Below are 19,893 nucleotides of genomic sequence, written 5' to 3'. Positions count from 1 at the left end.
TCCAGTCTCTCAGACTGCCTGGATCAACTACAGTTTGCCTACTGTCACAACAGGTCCAATGCAGATGCCATCTCCCTGGCCCTATACTCAATCTTGGAACACTTAAATAATAAAGACACCAATGTTAGACCACTACTTAATGACTATAGATCAGCCTTGAATACATTATTTCTCCAAAACTCATCTCCAAATTCTGTGGCCTAGGCTCGGTTCCTCCTTCTGTGATTGGATTCTAGACTTGCTAACCCACAGACTCCAATCAGAAAGGATAAGCAACAACACCTCTTTACATTCTGAGGAATGTGGAGGAACTGAGAGATCTTAGGGTTCATATCTGAAGGTTGCCACTCAAGTGGATAGAGCCGTGAAGAAGGCTTATAGTGTGTTAGCATTTATTAACGGGGGTTTGAGTTTAAGAACCGTGGGGTATGCTGCAACTATATAGTTCCTTAGTTGGACCACATTTGGAATATTGTGTGCAGTTCTGGTCACCTCATTATAAGAAGGATGTGGAAGCACTAGAGAGCATGCAGAGGAGATTTACCAGGCTGCTGCCTGGTTTGGAGGGTAGTTCTATGAGGAAATGTTGAGGAGTTCAGGCGTTTCTCTTTAGAGCGGAGGAAGAAGAAAGGTGACTTAATAGAAGTTTATAAGATGATGAGGGGGATAGATAGAGTGGACATTCAGAGACTACTTCCTCAGGTTGATGCAGCTGTTGGTAGGGGGCATAACTATAAGGTTCATGGTGGGAGACATAGGAGGGACGTCCAAGATAGATTCTTTACTCAGGGAGTGGTTCTGGTGTGGAATGCACTGCCTGCTGTGATAGTGGAGTCGGACACTTTAGGAACTTTGAAACAGTTATTGGATAGGCACATGGAGCACGCCAGGATGAAAGGGAGTGGGATAGCTTGATCTTGGGTTCGGACATAGCTTGGCACAACATCGAGGGCCAAAGCGCCTGTACTGTGCTGTACTGTTCTATGTTCTATGTTGAAGTTATTGTACATATGAACTCCAATTCATGATCTTGGGTACATTGAGGGAGAATACTCCTTAAACACCAATGACTGTGTGGCTAAATTTCCCTCCCGCTTGATGTTCAAGTTTGCTGATGACACCATTGTTGTGGGTTGGATCTCAAACAATAATGAAATGGACTATGGGAAAGAGATAGAGAATCTGCTGAACTGGTGCAACGAAAATACTATCTCTTTCAATTTTAGCAAAATGAAGGAGATAGTCATTGACTTCAGGAAATGTCGTGGAGGACAAGCCCTTGTCTACATCAAGGGGGATGAAGTGGAAATGGTCAAGAACTTCAAGTTTCTAGGTGTTCAGATCACCAACAATCCTGGTCCCACTATGCTGATGCTATAGTTAAGAAAGCCCACCAATGCCTCTATTTTCTCAGGAGACAAAGGAAATTTGGGATATCCACTACGACTCTCACTAACTTTTACAGACACGCCATAGAAAGCATTCTTCATCATTGAAAATCAAGTGGGAGGGAAATTTAGCCACACAGTCATTGGTGTATAAGGAGTATTCTCCCTCAGTGTACCCGAACTGACGCTGGAGTGTGGCGACTGAGGGATTTTCACAGTAACAGCATGGTATGGCTCCTGCTCTGTCCAAGACCGCAAGAAACTACAAAGGGTCGTGAACGAAGCCCAGTCCATCACGCAAACCTGCCTCTCATCCATTGACTCTGTGTATACTTCCTACTGCCTTGAAAAAGCAGCCAGCATAATCAAGGACCCCATGCATCCTTGGCCATACTCTCTTCTACTTTATTCCGTCAGGAAAAAGACACAAAAGCCTGAGGTCAATTCAAGAACAGCTTCTTCCCTGTTGCCATCAGACTTTTGAATGGGCTGGTGGCATGGTGGCACAGTATTAGCATTGCTGCCTCACAGCACCAGGGATCTGGGTTCAATTCTTGCCTTGGGTGACTGTGTGGAATTTGCACGTTCTCCCTGTCTCTGCATAGTTTTCTCTGGGTGCTTTGGTTTCTTTCCACAGTCCAAAGATGTGCAGGTTAGATTGATTGGTCTTGCTAAATTGCCTCTCACTGATAGGGGGATTGGTAAGATAAATACATGGGATTAAGGGGAGAGGGCCTGGGTGGGATTGTTGTCAATTCAGGCTCGATGGGCTGAATGGCTTCTTTCTGCACTCTAGGAATTCTGTGATTCTATGACTAACCATATATTAAGTTGATCTTTCCCTGTATCCAAGATATGACTATAACACTATATTCTGCACCATCTCCTTTCCTTCTCTATGTACGGTAAACTTTGTCTGTATAGCATGCAAGAAACAATACTTTACACTGTATACAAATACATGTGATAATAATCAAATCAAAAGGCGCTGGAGTGTGGTGACTAGGGGACTTCTGCAGTAACATCATTGCAGTGTTAATGTAAACCTACTGGTGACACTAATAAATAAACTGAGATTATGAAAGGTGCTACACTTCGCTGGACTCCGGGGAAGTGTCGGAAGATTGGAAAATGGCTAATGTTACGCTGCTGTTTAAAAAAGGTAGCAGACAAAAGGCAGGGAATTATAGGCCAGTTAGTTTAATGTCTGTAGTTGGAAAAACGCTAGAATCCATCATCAAAGAAGAAATAGCGAGGCACCTAGAAAAGAACGGTTTGATCAAGCAGACGCAGCACGGATTCGTTGAGGGGAAGTCGTGTTTAACGAATTTGTTGGATTTCAATGAGGATGTGACTAGTGTGGTAGACAGAGGGGAACCGGTGGATGTGGTGTTTTTAGATTTCCAAAAGGCGTTTGATAAGGTGCCTCACAAAAGGTTGCTGCAAAAGGTTAGGGTGCGCGGAGCTGGGGGTAAGGTATTAGTGTGGGTAGAGGATTGGTTGTCAAATAGGAAGCAGAGAGTTGGAATCAATGGGTGCTATTCTGGTTGGCAGTTGGTGACTAGTGGAGTGCCACAGGGATCGGTGCTGGGGCCTCAATTGTTTGCCATTTACATGGATGATCTGGAGGAGGAGGCTGAGTGTAGGGTAATGAAATTTGCTGATGACACAAAGGTGAGTGGAAAAGCAAATTGCGTGGAAGGTGCGGAAAGTCTGCAGATAGATCTGGATAGGCTGAGTGAGTGGGCAAGGACCTGGCAGATGGATTATAATGTTAGCAAATGTGAGGTTATCCACTTTGGTAGAAATAATAGTAGGAGGGATTATTATTTAAAAGGCGAAAAGCTGCAGCATGCTACGGTGCAGAGGGACTGGGGGGTCCTTGTGCATGAATCGCAAAAACCCAGTCTGCAGGTGCAGCAGGTGATCAAGAAGGCAAATGGAATGTTGACCTTTATTGCGAGGGGGATAGAATATAAAAGCAGGGAGGTCTTGCTGCAAGTGTACAGGGTACTGGTGAGGCCGCAACTGGAGTACTGTGTGCAGTTTTGGTCGCCGCATTTGCGAAAGGATATATTGGCCTTGGAGGGAGTGCAGAGGAGGTTCACTAGGCTGATACCGGAGATGAGGGGGTTAGCCTATGAGGAGAGATTGAATAGGTTGGGTCTGTACTCGTTGGAGTTTAGAAGGCTGAGGGGGGATCTTATAGAGACATATAAGGTAATGAAGGGGATAGATAAGGTAGAGGTAGAGAGATTCTTCCTGCTTAGAAAAGATAGCAGAACTAGAGGGCACAGCCTCAAAATAACAGGGGGGCGGGGAAGCAGTTTAGATCGGAGTTGAGGAGGAACTTCTTCACTCAAAGGGTGGTGAGTCTCTGGAATTCTCTGCCCATTGAAGTGGTGGAGGATACCTCGCTGAATATATTTAAGTCACGGGTAGACAGGTTTCTGATAGACAAGGGAATTAAGGGTTATGGGGAGAAAGCGGGAAAGTGGAACTGATCCACTTGAGATCAGCCATGATCTTGTCGAATGGCGGGGCAGGCTCAAAGGGCTAGATGGCCTACTCCTGCTCCTATTTCTTATGTTCTTATGTTCTTATGTACACACACGAAATTTGGCGTATCACCTATGACTCTCACTAACTTTTACAGATGCACCATAGAAAGCATTCTTTCTGGTTGTATCACAGCTTGGTATGGCTCCTGCTCTGCCCAAGACCGCAAGGAACGACAAAAGGTCATGAATGTAGTCCAATCCATCACACAAACCAACCTCCCATCCATTGACTCTGTGTACACTTCCCATTGCCTTGGCAAAGCAGCCAGCATAATTGAGGACCTCTTCCACTTTCTTCCTCTAGGAAAAAGACACAAAAGTCTGAGATCACGTGCCAACCGACTCAAGAATAGCTTCTTCCCTGCTGCTGTCAGACTTTTGAATGACCTCTTAACCTTGCATTAAGTTGATCTTTCTCTACACCCTAGCTGTGACTGTAACACGACTCTCTCATTTCCTTCTCCATGAACGGTATGTTTTGTCTGTATGGCACACGAGAAACAATACATTTCACTATGTATTAATGCATGTGACAATAATAAATCAAATCTTACTTCCTTTTGAAACCTCCGTGAATGCAATTGTTTGAATTTCATAACCCTGTATCTCCTGCTGCTCAAAATCTGTCACAGAGCACTTTGCCTTAACAAAAGGCAATGGATGTTGAGTGAGAGAAGTCCATGGGACAAGTAGCCCACTGGGACAGGTATCTCACTGGGACTTTGACGATGGGTCCAGGACTACAGCCCCCAGAATGCCGCGCGGACCTCCGCCAATGGAATGGGCGGCTGTGGCCGGAAGTGGGTGTGGGGAGGAGAGGCTGGGTAACGGTTTAACGATCCGTTGGGGAAGGGGGGTGGTTTGTTGTTGTTGTTGTTGTTGGTGGAAGCGGTTGGTAGCAAGGGCCGGGCTCGCGCGATGCGGGCGCGCGGCAGGCAGAGGCGGCGCGCGGAGCTGGAGCAGCGGCCGCCGCAGCAGCAGCGCTGAGGCTGAGGGCGGTGGAGCGGCAGGGCCTGGCGCCGGGCCTGTGCGCTTTCCTCTCGCCCGATCCGCTGCGGCTGATGATGGAACGGGCGATGGAGCAGCTGAACGTGCAGCTGAACCGGCTCACCCGCTCCCTGAGGCGGGCACGGACCGTGGAGCTACCCGAGGGTGAGTCAGGCCAGGAAGAGGAGGTGGAGGTGGAGGTGGTGGTGGTGGTGGTGGAGCGATTGAATTGATCCCCAAGTCCGAGGAAGAGACATGTTGGACTGCAAACATTGAATTGATTTGATTTATTATCGTCACGTGTATTGGGATATAGTGAAAAGTTATTGTTTCTTACAGACAATACATACCGTTCATAGAATACGTAGGGGAGAAGGAATTTGTTTTACTATTGACACATGTATTAGTACACAGTGAAAAGTATTGTTTCTTGCCCTGTACAGACAGAGTACACCTTACAAAGAGAAGGAAACAACTGCAGAATGCAGTGTTACAGTCATAGCTAGGGTGTAGCAAAAGATCAACTTAATGCAAGGTAGGTCCATTCAAAAGTCTGACAGCGGCAGGGAAGAAGCTGTCCTTGAGTCGGTTGGTACGTGAAACCAGAGTTTTGTGTCATTTTCCTGACTGAAGGTGGAAGAGAGAATGTCGGGGGGTGCCTGGAGTCCTTGATTATGCTGGCTGCTTTGCGGAGGCAGTGTGAAGTGTAGACACAGCCAATGGATTCTGCCTGTTTGTCCGCAGATGATGCCAGATCTACTATGCTTTTATTTCGGATCCCCAGCACCCGCAGTGCTTTTGTTGATTTCACTAGCACAGTTGGAACTGAAGACAGTTTTACAGTGTCCACCTAATTGATGTCTTAGCTTTAATTAATACCTTTCTGAATCCTATCTTTAAAGAAGGGTGCACTTGCATTGGAGGCAGCACAGCGAAAGTTCACTAAATTTGTGCCTGGAGTGAGGGGGCTGTCCAGTGATGAGAGGTTGAATAAATTGGGCTTATGTTGACTGGTGATTAAATTTTATTTATTAGTGTCACAAGTTAGCTTACATTAACACTGCGATGAAGTTACTGTGAAAATCCCCTAGACGTCTCACACTATCACGGTCTTCACGGAGGAGTACGTGAATAATTTGCCGGGTGTTAGCGATGGAAAGATGGTAGGAGTGGAGGGCCTGAATGAAATTATTGTTACTAGAGAGGCGGTGCTCGACAGACTGGACGGACTGATTGTGGACAAGTCCCCAGGACCGGATGGAATGCATCCAAGGGTTCTGAAGGAAATGGCGGAGTTGATAGTGGATGCCTTGGTGATTATTTTCCAAACGTCGCTGGATTCCGGGGAAGTGCCGGAAGATTGGAAAACGGCTAATGTTACGCCGTTGTTTAAGAAGGGTGGCAGGCAAAAGGCGGGGAATTATAGGCCGGTTAGTTTAACGTCTGTTGTAGGAAAAATGTTAGAATCCGTGATCAAGGAGAAAATAGCGAGGCATCTTGAGGAGAATTGTTTGGTAGAGCAGACGCAGCACGGCTTTGTTAAGGGGAAGTCGTGTCTGACGAATTTATTGGAGTTCTATGAGGATGTGTCTAGGGCGGTGGATAGAGGAGAGCCGGTGGATGTGGTCTTTCTTGATTTTCAGAAGGTGTTTGACAAGGTGCCTCACAAGAGGTTATTGCAGAAGGTAAGGGGGCATGGAGTTGGGGGTAGGGTGTTAGCATGGATAGAGGATTGGCTGTCAAATAGGAGGCAGAGAGTGGGGGTCAATGGGTGCTATTCGGATTTGCGGTTGGTGACTAGTGGAGTGCCCCAGGGGTCGGTGCTGGGGCCTCAGCTATTCACCATTTATATAGATGATCTGGAGGAGGGAACCGAGTGTAGGGTGTCGAAAGTTGCTGATGACACCAAGATTGGTGGAACGGCAAATTGTGTGGAAGGTGTGGAGAGTCTGCAGAAGAATCTAGATAGGCTGGGCGAATGGGCCAGGAACTGGCAAATGGAATTTAATGTTGGCAAGTGTGAGGTTGTCCACTTCGGTAGGAATAACGTTAGGAAGAACTATTACTTACGTGGCGAAAAACTGCAGCATGCGACGGTGCAGAGGGACCTCAGGGTCCTTGTGCATGAGTCGCAAAAACCCAGCTTGCAGGTGGTCAGGAAGGCAAATGGGATGCTGGCCTTCATAGCGAGGGGGATTGAATATAAAAGTAGGGAGGTCTTGCTGCAGCTGTACAGGGCACTGGTGAGGCTGCAGCTGGAGTACTGTGTGCAGTTTTGGTCGCCGCACTTACGCAAGGATATTTTGGCCTTGGAGGGAGTGCAGAGGAGGTTTACTAGGATGATGCCGGAGTTGAGGGGGTTGAGCTATGAGGAGAGGCTGAATAAACTAGGCTTGTACTCGTTAGAGTTTAGAAGAATGAGGGGAGATCTCATTGAGACATATAAGATGTTGAAAGGGATGGATAGGATAGAGGTGGAGAGGCTCTTCCTGCTCAGAAAGGACAGTAAGACTAGAGGGCACAGCCTCAGGATAAAGGGGGGGCGGTTTAGAATGGAGTTGAGGAGGAACTTCTTCACTCAAGGGTGGTGAATCTCTGGAATTCTCTGCCCGTTGAAGTGGTGGAGGCTGCCTCGCTCAATATTTTTAAGACGTGGATTGATAGGTTTTTGATAGGCAAGGGGATTAAGGGTTATGGGGAGAGGGCGGGAATGTGGAACTGAGCCACGACAGATCGGCCATGATCTTATTGAATGGCGGGGCAGGCTCGAGGGGCTAGGTGGCCTACTCCTGCTCCTATTTCTTATGTTCTTATGTTCTTATCACTTGTTCAGGTAAACTGAGGGAGAATTTAGCATGGCCGATGTACCCAGCTGGCACATCTTTTAGGCTGTGGGGGGAAACCCATGCAAACATGGGGAGAACCTGCAGATTCCACACAGACAGTGACTCATTGGGGATTGAACTGCTTTGCACTGTGCCGCCAAGAAGCATAGGAAGTGATTTCGTTGAAACATACAGAATTTTGAATGGGCTTAATAGGGTTGATGCAGGGAGATTGTTTCTGCTGTTCAGGGAATCTAATGCATGGGGGCACACTCTTTTGAGGAGATGGGTAATGGCAGAATTAAAGGAGAGGGAAAAGGACCTGAAGAGAGAAATTGCCAAGAATAGGCGCTGGAGTGTGGCAAGTAGGAGAATTTCACAGTGACTTCATTGCAGTGTTAATGTAAGCCTTACTTGTGACTAATAAACAAACTTTAACTTAACCTTCAGATGTGGACCAGGAAGAAAGAGGGGTTATTGGCTGTTTGCTATCTCTAATCTCTTCTAACCCTGAAACCCTTTGAGAAATTGGCACTTAATTCTGGGTTCTTAACAATCCTAATTTTAAGTACTTCATTGGTCACTGTGCTTTTTGCTGTTGAGGGCCTAAGTTCTGGATATAAGAACATAAGAACATAAGAAATAGGAGCAGGAGTAGGCCATCTAGCCCTTCGAGCCTGCCCCGCCATTCAATAAGATCATGGCTGATCTGTCGTGGCTCAGTTCCACATTCCTGCCCTCTCCCCATAACCCTTAATCCCCTCTCTTATCAAAAACCCATCAACCCGCGTCTTAAAAATATTTAGCGAAGTAGCCTCCACCACTTCAACGGGCAGAGAATTCCAGAGATTCACCACCCTTTGAGTGAAGAAGTTCCTCCTCAACTCCGTTCTAAACCGCCCCCCCCCCCTTTATCTTGAGGCTGTGCCCCCTAGTCCTACTGTCCTTTCTGAGCGGGAAGAGTCTCTCCACCTCTATCCTATCCATCCCATTCATCATCTTATATGTCTCAATGAGATCTCCCCTCATTCTTCTAAACTCTAACGAGCACAAGCCTAATTTATTCAGCCTCTCCTCATAGCTCAACCCCCTCAACTCCGGCATCAGCCTAGTAAACCTCCTGTGCACTCCCTCCAAGGCCAAAATATCCATACGTAAGTACGGCGCCCAAAACTGCACACAGTACTCTAGTTGGGGCCTCACCAGTGCCCTATACAGCCGCAGCAAGACCTCCCTACTTTTATATTCAATCCCCCTCGCTATGAAGGCCAGCATCCCATTCGCCTTCCTGACCACCTGCTGCACCTGCAGGCTGGGTTTTTGCGACTCATGCACAAGGACCCCGAGGTCCCTCTGCACCGTCGCCTGCTGCAGTTTTTCTCCACGTAAGTAATAATCCTTCCTACCATTATTCCTACCAAAGTGGACCACCTCGCACTTGCCAACATTAAATTCCATTTGCCATTTCCTGGCCCATTCGCCCAGCCTATCTAGATCCTTCTGTAGACTCTCCACACCCTCCGCACAATTTGCCGTTCCACCAATCTTGGTGTCATCAGCAACTTTCGACACCCTACACTCAGTTCCCTCCTCCAGATCATCTATATAAATGGTGAATAGCTGAGGCCCCAGCACCGACCCCTGGGGCACTCCACTAGTCACCAACCGCCAATCCGAATAGCACCCATTGACCCCCACTCTCTGCCTCCTATTTGACAGCCAATCCTCTATCCATGCTAACACCCTACCCCCAACTCCATGTCCCCTGACCTTCTGCAATAACCTCTTGTGAGGTACCTTGTCAAACGCCTTCTGAAAATCAAGAAAGACCACATCCACCGGCTCTCCTCTATCCACCGCCCTAAACACATCCTCATAGAACTCCAGTAAATTTGTCAGACACGACTTCCCTTTAACGAAACCGTGCTGCGTCTGCTCTATCAAGCAATTCCCCTCAAGATGCCTTGCTATTTCCTCCTTGATGACGGATTTTAACATTTTACCTACAACAGACGTTAAACTAACCGGCCTATAATGCCCTGCCTTTTGCCTGGCACCCTTCTTAAACAACAGCGTAACATTAGCCGTTTTCCAATCTTCCGGCACTTCCCCGGAATCCAGCGACGTCTGGAAAATAACCACCAAGGCATCCACTATCTCTGCCATTTCTTTCAGAACCCTCGGATGCATTCCATCCGGTCCTGGCGACTTGTCCACAATCAGCCCCTCCAGTCTGTCGAGCACTGCCTCTCTAGTAACAGTAATGTCATTCAGACCCTCCAGTCCTACCACCTTTCCATCGCTAACACCCGGCAAATTATTCACATCCTAGGGTAGGAGAAACTATGAAGCTGGGCTAGCGCTTAATATAAAAAAGGATAGCAAGAGTTTTTATAAATATATAAAAAGGAAGAGGCTGGCTAAGGTGAACGTTGGTCCCTTAGAGGATGAGAAGGGGGACTTAGTGGTAGGGGATGGGGATATGGCTAAGGTCTTGAATAACTTTTTTGTTTGATTTGATTTAATTTATTATTGTCACATGTATTAGTATACAGTGAAAAGTATTGTTTCTTGCACGCTAAACAGACAAAACATACCATACTTAGAGAAGAAAGGAGAGAATGCAGAATGTAGTATTACAGTCATAGCTAGGATGTAGAGAAAGATCAATTTGATACAAGATAGGTTCATTCAGAAGTCTCATGGCAGCAGGGAAGAGTTGGCTGGTATGTGCCCTCAGACTTTTGTATCTTTTGCGTGAAGGAAGAAGGTGGAAGAGAGTATGTCCAAGATGTATGGATTATGCTCTTCTGAGGCAGTGGGAAGTATAGACAGTGTCAATGGATGGGAGGCTGGTTTGAGTGATGAACCGTGCTTTGTTCATGACCGTTTGTAGTCTGTTGCAGTCTTGGACAGAGCAGGAGACATACCAAGCTGTGACTAAAGTCAGAAAGAATGCTTTTTATGGTGCACCTGTTGAAGTTGGTGAGAGTTGTAGCAGACATGCCAAATTTCCTTTGTCTCCTGAGAAAGTAGAAGCGCTGGTGGGCTTTCTTAACTACAGTGTCCGCATGGACGGACCAGGACAGGTTGTTGGTGACCTGGACACCTAAAGACTTAAGGCCGGTAACGTCCTCATTGATGTGGACAGGGACATGTCCCCCGCTGCGCTTCCTGAAGTTGATGACTATCTCCTTTGTTTTGTTGGCATTGAGGAAGAGATTATTCTCACTGCGCCAGATTCTCTATTGCTTTCCTGTATTGTATTTCATTATTGTTTGGGATCTGACTCACAATGGTGATGTCATCAACAAACTTAATTGATTTGGAAGGGAATTTGGGCATACTTTTGGAGGTGTTTAAGGAGTATAGTAAGGGCTTGAGGACACAGCCATGTGGAGCACTAGTTTTGAGGATGATCGTGGAGGCAGTCTGTGCGTTAGGAAGTCTAGGGTCCAGTTGCAGAGGGAGGAGCCCGAGAACTGAAAGAGAGACAGAGATTCTTCTTTTACATCTTCTTCTTGAGTTCTCTCAAGGTTCATTGGACATTATTTACCAAACCATGGCTGTGTTCTTTGATTTTTGCCACAGGTAGGATGAGGAAGCAGGCCCCGTGTCAACCACAGACAGAATAGAGTTCAAACCTTGAATATTGTTATTAGTCTAATACACGCACCCCCACACCCCCTACCCCCTGGGCCATTCTGACTGCTCTAATAATTCTTACACAGCTCAGTGCCAGAGTTTATTTGATAGTTAGCTTGTGAAGTGTCTTTGCTATTTTACTATGTTAAAGATATCGTATCCAAAATATTCACAAATTTAATGCAGTAAATCCACAACCCATGTAAATTGGAAGTGGTTCGTAAAATTTCTTGCACCAGAAGCTTGCTATCTGTGGGCCTTGAAGCAATTAGAATATTAGTGAATCATTTCAACAGCTGCATTTGGATAGTCACTGGCCTATTCTGCAGTGTACCAATCTCCATTGAGTGAACTAGTTTGTAATAACTGCTCTCTTATAGTAAACCGAGAGACTAGCTTTGTTTTGTTAGCAGAAATTTACTACTGCATCTCTTCTAAAAGAAAAGACAGCCCCTGATATAGCATATTCCACACTGTCTGGCTGAGTTAAATACACAATGATTTGTCCTTGTTGTCAAATATAAATTTAAATTCAAGGAGGAACTGTATCTGTCATCTAGTTAACCACTTGAAAATATTTTGTCATTCCGTTTTGAAAAATTGATATTTTAATTCGAGGTTTTTATTACTTAGATGGGAGAGATTGCAACCAAGATATAGCAAATGTAAGAAGAGGCAGAATTTCTCCTTTACCTTTTCTCACTTATTGCAAATAAAGGTTGTGACCATGGGTATCCGCTTGGGCCACTATAATACCTGTCTTTTTGTGGGGTTTGTGGAGCAGTCCTTGCTCCAGTCCTAACTCAGGCCTGCTTTGGCAACTCATTTTTAGTTATATTGGTGACTATATTGGTTCCACTTCATGTTCTTATCTGGTCCTGGAAAAATATTATTGATTTTGCTTCTAATTTCCACCTCTCTAATTTCCCCCCTCTTTCTTTCTCCATTTACAGCAATAAACTACCAATTTCCTTTCCGGTCCACCAACTCCCATAGCTACCTCGACTACAGCACCTTTTACCTTACTTCTTGTAAGGATTCTCCATCCCATTCTCTCAGTTTCCCTGCTTCCACTGCATCTGTTCATTGATACCACTTTCAAAAATGGCTGTTCTGGCATGTCTCCCTTTTTCCTTACCAAGTTGTCTGTCCATCCCAGCCTGTGGTTGACAGGGCAGTCGCTTCTGCCCTCACCCCTTCTCCCCTCAGAACCTTCTTATTCTGACTTTCCAGCCCCCCAGCCTCTGTATTCAAAGGATCATCTTTTGCCATTTTCCCAACTCCCCAGGGGTGAGAAAACGGTTATAGAACATAGAACAGTACAGCACAATACAGGCCCTTCGGCCCTCAATGTTGTGCTGAGCTATGTCCGGACTCAGGATCAAGCTATCCCTCTCTCTGTCATTCTGGTGTGTTCCAGGTGCCTATCCAATAACCACTTAAGTTCCTAAAGTGTTCGACTCCACTATCGCAGCAGGTTGTGCATTCCACACCCCAGCCACTCTGAGTGAAGAACCTACCTCGGACATCCCTCCTATATCTCCCACCATGAACCTTATAGTTATGTCCCCTAGTAACAGCTACATCCACCCGAGGAAGTAGTCTTTGCACATCCACTCTATCAATCCCCCTCATCATCTTATAAACCTCTATTAAGTCACCTCTTATCCTCCTCCGTCTAAAGAGAAAAGCCCCAGCTCCCTCAACCTTTCTTCATAAGACCTACCCTCCAAACCAGGCAGCATCCTGGTAAATCTTCTCTGCACACTCTCCAATGCTTTCACATCCTCCTTATAGTGAGGTGACCAGAACTGCACACAATATTCCAAATGTGGTCTCACCAAGGTCCTTTATAGTTGCAGCATAACCCCACAGCTCTTAAACTCAAGCCCCCTGTTAATAAATGTAACACGCCATAAGTCTTCAGGGCTCTATCCACTTGAGTGACAACCTTCAGAGATCTGTGGATATGAACCCCAAGATCTCTCTGTTCCTTCACATTCCTCAGAACCCTGCTGTTGACCCTGTAATCGGCATTCAAGTTTGTCCTACCAAAATGAATCACCTCGCACTTATCAGGTTAAACTCCATCTGCCACTTTTCTGCCCAGCTCTGTATCCTGTCAATATCTCTGCAGCCTACAAGAGCCATCCACTACTCCACCAATCTTGGTGTCATCAGCAAATTTACTAACCCATCCTTCAGCCCTCTCTTCCAAGTCATTGATGATGCTTTCCAAGTCAGTTGCTCAACTGGTTAGCAGCGATGTATTGAGACAGTTGAAACTACTTGTTCCTGACTAACAGGCAGTAGTCATTGGTTGTTTGAAATCATTATGAATGAACAATAAGTGCTGGCCTAGCCAGCAACGTCCACATTCCATGAATAAATAAAAATATCACAATGAGACATAGCTTAAAGTTGGCTGACAAAATCAGGAGGATATGCTTTCTGGCTTGTTGGTTCCTGGGTGACCCTAGATAAATGCCGGTTATTCAAGTTAGGATTTGACCCAGTTACAACTGATTTTTCCTCCTGGGTCCAGCATGATGCCACCATGCAACAGATATTCCTCTCACTACTCTGTCGGTGACACCCAGGTTCACTCCTCCATTATGCCTAACAGCCCATCCCTTTACCATGGTACTTTCCTGTGCGATTATGTAAGGTGCAACACCTGCTCCTTTACCTCCTCCCTCCTCACCATTAAAGGCTCCAAACACTGCTTTCAGGTTAAGCAGCATTTCACTTGCACCTCCTTCAATTTGGTCCACTGTATTTGCTGTTCCCAATACAGTCTCTACAGTGGTGAGATTTAATGCAGACTAGATGACTGCTTTCCTCCTTTGCTCAGCCTGCAAACATAACCTGAACCTTTCTGTTGCTTGCCATTTTGATACAGCACCTTGCTCTCATGCCCACGCGACTGTCCTTGGCCTGCTGCAATTTCCAGTGAAGCCCAATGCAAGCTGGAGGAGCAGCATTTTGTCTTCAGATTAGACATATCACAGCCCTCAGGATTCAATACGGAGTTCAACAACTTTAGACTGTTTTTTTGCCTCATTTTAAACTTTTATTTTAAATATCCCATTTACATTTTTGTCACAATGCAATTCCCGCCACCACACCAGGCCATCTGTCTCTTGTTCATTAGTCTGCTACATCTTTGTTGCTGTCTCTCTGCTATATTGTAGAATACAGCATGTTTCCGTCTCTTTCAACTCTGATGAAGAGTCAAACAAACTCAAGGCGTTAACTCCAGTTTGCTTTCACTACAGATGCTGTCAGACTTGCTGAGTTTTTTCACCATTCTATGTTTTTCAGATTCCACCATCCACGCCATTTGCTTATTTTGGACAGATTAAAGAGTTGTGTTAGAAAAAAACAGACTGCAATGTATTTTCTTCTTCAGCTGGATGTAATTTGTATGATCATGTTGAATTAGAATTACTATTCAGATAATCCACATTTTTACCTGTGTGTTGTTACCACCATCATGCAAAATTCTGAATCTATATTTACTTCAGAAAAAGTACCTTTTCTTCATACCTTCATTGATATCAAATGGAGCTGAAGATAGATAAGCCAGCAGAATGGGCACAGAGGTAGCAAGTGGAATTTAATGTTGGAAATTGCGAGTTGATACATTTTAGAAGAAGGGAGAGGTAATGTAGACTAAACTCAATCTTTGATTGCTCCGATTATACTGGTAGATATAATTATTTTGGCAGAGCCTTGGGAGAGTGCTATTTTATGACGTTTTAGACCAGGTAGTAAATTCAGAATGTTGGGTGGAAAGGTGGAAATCGTTTCAGCACCAGTTTTTTTTCACACCCTCTGATTCAAGAAACCTGCAAACATCTATTTTAATGTAGCAGTTTATGAAACAGATAAAGTAAAGTTTATTTATTAGTCACAAGTAAGGCTTACATTAACATTGCGATGAAGTTACTGTGAAATTCCATGAAGAACCACACTCCGGTACCTGTTTGGGTCAATGCACCTAACCAGCACATCTTTTAGATTGTGGGAGGAAATCCGAGCACCCAGAGGAAACCCACGCAAATACGGGAGAACGTGAAAACTCCACACAGATTGTGACCCAAGCCGACAATTGAACCCGGGTCCCTGGCTCTGTGAGGCAGCAATGCGAACCACCGTGCCACCCATCTGTATTGAAGTATTGTCTGAAAGTTATATTTCTTCAACTTCAGCATGGACATTGATCAATAACTTGAAAGATTAAAAAATTCTGAACATTTTCTATTTTCAGTGTGCCAGTGATTCCTTTTCTTTCCTTTTCCCACAATGAAACTTTGTCCTGTTTATTTGTCGTGTATAGTCGAAAAACATTCAAGTTTCATGGAGTAGACAAAATCAAAGGAATCCCACTGCTTAGCATCAATGCAGTAATCCCACAAACTGTGACAGAAAATAGTTATTTGTGATATTACACATCTCTTTGATTAAAGAGAAAATGGAAATTGTAGAATTCTGAAACAAGTTATAATTTAACTGCAGGTTAGTTTGCATTATAAAGAGAAAGTCAGGATGTGATATTTTGGGTGTGAATCTGATAATGTCTGAATATCCAAAGCACTACAAACTTGCCTTTTCTGTTTAATAAATTTGACCTAGCCTACTGTGTATTTGTAGCAGATTGTCTTTCTTCTTTTGAATTCTGCGGAGGTGCTGATGGAAAGATATTGGAAAACAAGGAATATTGTGTACCTTTGATTAAGTTTTCCAAGTAATTGGGAGCTTTTCACATGTTCCTAAGCAATGGTTTTATCCTGTTTGTCTTATTTAATTCTAATAATTTTGAGAAAGTGCAAATGAGTATTTAGCATGCTGTTGCTTCAAGATATTCACTACATCATCATAGCCAGGCTAACACATCACATTTTTTTCTCTGCCCTTACAGATAATGAAACTGCAGTTTATACATTAATGCCAATGGTAATGGCTGATCAGCATAGGTAAGCTTTATTTTTGGTTTTTCCCTAAGTAAGTGCTGAAAAGATAAATGAATATGATCATTCAGTAATCTAATGGTAGGAAGTCATAAGACCATGAAGGGTAGGAGAAAGCTCAGAAGGACATATTCATCTAGAAACAGTAATTCACTTTTCATCCTACATGGGAGATTCTTTCTCTTTTAGATTTGGATTTATAGTGAATGCAACTGTTATTGTGGTATGTTGACATTGGGAAGATTAGAAAGCTGCCTGTGACCATTTTTGGTAATTATTTGAATGTCAAGCATCCAAGTGAGGTACTTTTGCCCCCAGTTTGTTCATGGGATGTAGGCTATGTGAACAAGCCATCTTTGTTACCCATCCCTAATTGCCCTTGAGAGAACAATGATGAACAACCTTGAGCTCTTGCAGTTTGTGAGGTGCTAAAGAGAGATTTCCAGGATTTTCACTCAGTGGTGATGAAGAAACAGTTTCCAAGTCAGGATGGTGTGACTTGAAAGGAAACTTGGAGGTGAAAATCTTGCCATGTATCAGTTGCCCTTGTTCTTTTAACTGTTTGAGACCGTGGGTTTGTGAGGTGTTTTCAAAGCAGTTCACCAAAACTTCTGTAGTGCATTTTGTGAGTGGTGCATACTGCAGTAATTTATTAGAAGCAAATTACTGCAGATGTTGGAATCTGAAACCAAAAGAGAAAACGCTGGAAAATCTCAGCAGGTCAGGCTATACCTGTAAGGAGAGAAAAGAGCTGATGTTTCGAGTCAGGTGATCCTTTGTCAAAGCACAAGCTTTGACAAAGAGTGATCTGAACTCGAAACATCAACTCTTTTCTTTCCTTACAGATGCTGCCAGACCTGCTGAGATTCTGTAGCGTTTTTTCCTGCAATAATTTAAGTCCTCTTAATTCTACTAATTGTCAAAGCTGAAGAGATCCTCAAAATAAATGAAGAGGGAATGCGAGTCTTGATTGTAACTAAAAGTGAAATGTAACCTTGACTGTAATTTAGATTAAGGAATAGGTCAATAGAAATGCAGTGGCAGACATTTAAGGGGCGATTTCAGAATACGCTGAACAGATAGATAGATTCCAGTGAGAAAGGAAAAATCCAAAGGGAGGACCCACCATCTCTGGTGAACTAAAGAAACTAAAATTAGTATAAAACTTAGAGAAAAGGCATATATTTGCACAGAGATGGATAGCAGGTCAGAAGATTGGAATGATTTGCAATTTAAAAAAGAGCAAAGAATGACTAATTAGAGTATGAGAGAAAGTTAATTTGAAATATAAAAACTTTGGAATGCCCTTCCTCAAAAGATGGTTGAGGCAGGATCCTTTTAATATCGGTACGGTAGAGGTAGGTTGATTCTTGATAAACAAGGAGGTGAAAGATTATTGTGGGTAGACAGAAGTGTGAAGTTGAGGTTAAAATCAAATTAGCCATGCATCAGGGCCAAACCTCAGGCTAAAGATTTGATCCGTTAAAATGGAGATGAGGAGGAGTTTCTTGAGCCGGAGAGTAGTGAATCTGTGGAACTCTTTGCAGCAGAAGGCTGTGGAGGCCAGGTCACTGAATGTCTTTAAGACAGAGATAGGTTCTTGATTAATAAGAGAATCAAGGGTTATGGGGAAAGGGTGGGAGAATGGGGATGAGAAAAATATCAGCCATGATTGAATGGTGGAGCAGACTCAATGGGCCAGGTGGCCTAATTCTGCTCCTATGTCTTATGGTCTATCTGCTTCTGGTTTATAAGTCATTTCATGACCGATAATATGTAATATATTCCTTTCCAAGGTCTGTTTCAGAGTTGCTGACAAATTCCAAGTTTGACGTCAATTATGCTTTTGGTCGTGTCAAGAGAAGCTTACTGCATATTGCGGCAAAGTAAGATTCCAAACAGCTTACTGAAAGTGTTATGTAGTAGAGGTGTAAGTGTTACTCGTGTGATATAACTAAATGCTGTAATTGTTAGACCCATCTTACATTTTTATTAGATCTTATTCTCATTATCGATTATGGAAATAGAGTTCTTGAGAACATTTGCCATTCTCAGTTGGGTTTCCTGGACTAAAGAAAAATAGCCAGGATTGGCGTCCTTAACATCTTGTTAATGCAAGTTTTCTGGCAAAATCTCTGGTTGTTTCTGTGGACCATCATAAATTTCATAAATAAAAATGGAGAGGATAAAGCTGAGTGTTGCGTGAATGACTTTTCTTTCATTTTTTACGGTCCAGAAATAAAAACAATCTTGGTGACTTTCCGTCCAGTATTTTTCCCTTGACTACTTTGCTGACATGCAGTCCTTGCAACCTGTGTTACCTTGCTCAAGTAGTCATTCTTTGTGTAGAACCATAGAAAAGTTATACTGTAGAAGAGGCCATTTGGCCCACCTTGTCCATGCCAGTGCTAGGGCATCCACGTGCCCTTTCTAATCCCACCTTCCTGCCCATAGCCCTGTAGCTTACAGCACTTAAGGTGCAGATCCAGGTACTTTTTAAAATAATTCAGGTTCTTTGCTTCCACCACCAGCTTGGGCAGTGAATTCCAGACACCCACTACTTTCTTCCTCACGTTCCTTCTACGCCATCTGCCACTTACCTTGAATCTATGTTTCCTGGTTCTGGAATTCTCCACCAAGGGACTCAATTTTACCCCTTCCATTCTATCTCTTTCTCTCATAATTTTGTACACCTCAATCAAGTCACCCCTTAGCTTTCTTTGTTCCAAGGGAAATAACCACAACCTATCGTGGCAAAACTTTTTTTAGTTCTGGCAACGTTCTTGTAAACCTCCTGTGCACTCTCTCCAGAGCAGTTATGTTCTTTCTGTAACGTGGTGACCAGAACTGCACACAATACTCCAGCCAAAGCCTCACTAGTGTTTTATATAATTCCAACTCTATATCTTTACTTTTATATTCTATACGTCTGCCAATGCAATCCATATGCCTTCTTTACAACCTTGTATACTTGAATTGCTGCCTTTATGGACCTGTGTACTTGTATGCCAAGATCTCTCACTTCATCTACCCCTTTAGTACATTCCCATTTATTGTGTACACCCTATAACTGTTTGACCTCCCTAAATGCATTACTTCTCTGTTAAAATCAATCTGCCACTTTGACACCACTCCACCAACCTATCTATATCATTTTGGAGATTATACCTATTCTATCTACAGCTAATGTTCCACGTCAGCTCACAGGACTGAGACAAGAATTGACATCCAAGTCCCAAGGAGAGATTTGTGCAAGTCATCAAAACTTAGGTAGAGATTTTAAGGCATGTCAAAAAGGAGGGGAGTAAAGATTCTGAGAGGTTTAAGTAGGGAATTTTAGAACCTGTCACCTAGACAACATATGGTGTCAATAGTGAGTTGAAGGAAAATGGATGTGCAGAAGTGGCTAGAATTAGAGGAATGCTAGAAATCTCAACCTTGTTGGATGTGGCAGTGTTGGTTGCTCCCAGTGCACTTGTGAGAGAGTATTTCACTGTCAGTAGTGCCATTTTTT

At 44.0% G+C, this 19,893-nt stretch overlaps 1 protein-coding gene across 2 annotated transcripts in view; it reads left to right on the top strand.

Moving 5' to 3' along the window:
* The first annotated feature begins 4,812 nt into the window (after positions 1 to 4,812).
* The window catches only part of hace1 (HECT domain and ankyrin repeat containing E3 ubiquitin protein ligase 1), a 72,555-nt gene continuing 57,474 nt past the window's right edge, over positions 4,813 to 19,893 (top strand). For both annotated transcript variants that reach the window (XM_080192823.1, XM_080192822.1), the window contains exons 1-3: positions 4,813 to 5,101; positions 16,331 to 16,385; positions 18,176 to 18,265. In XM_080192823.1, coding sequence (XP_080048949.1) covers positions 5,011 to 5,101; positions 16,331 to 16,385; positions 18,176 to 18,265 — 236 coding nt within the window. In that variant the 5' untranslated portion in view covers positions 4,813 to 5,010. The remainder of the gene's footprint in view (positions 5,102 to 16,330; positions 16,386 to 18,175; positions 18,266 to 19,893) is intronic.

Source organism: Carcharhinus amblyrhynchos, chromosome 7 (genome assembly GCF_965287045.1).
Source record: "Carcharhinus amblyrhynchos chromosome 7, sCarAmb.v2.hapA, whole genome shotgun sequence".
NCBI lineage: Eukaryota > Metazoa > Chordata > Chondrichthyes > Carcharhiniformes > Carcharhinidae > Carcharhinus > Carcharhinus amblyrhynchos.
This window is presented reverse-complemented; position numbering and strand designations above follow the sequence as displayed.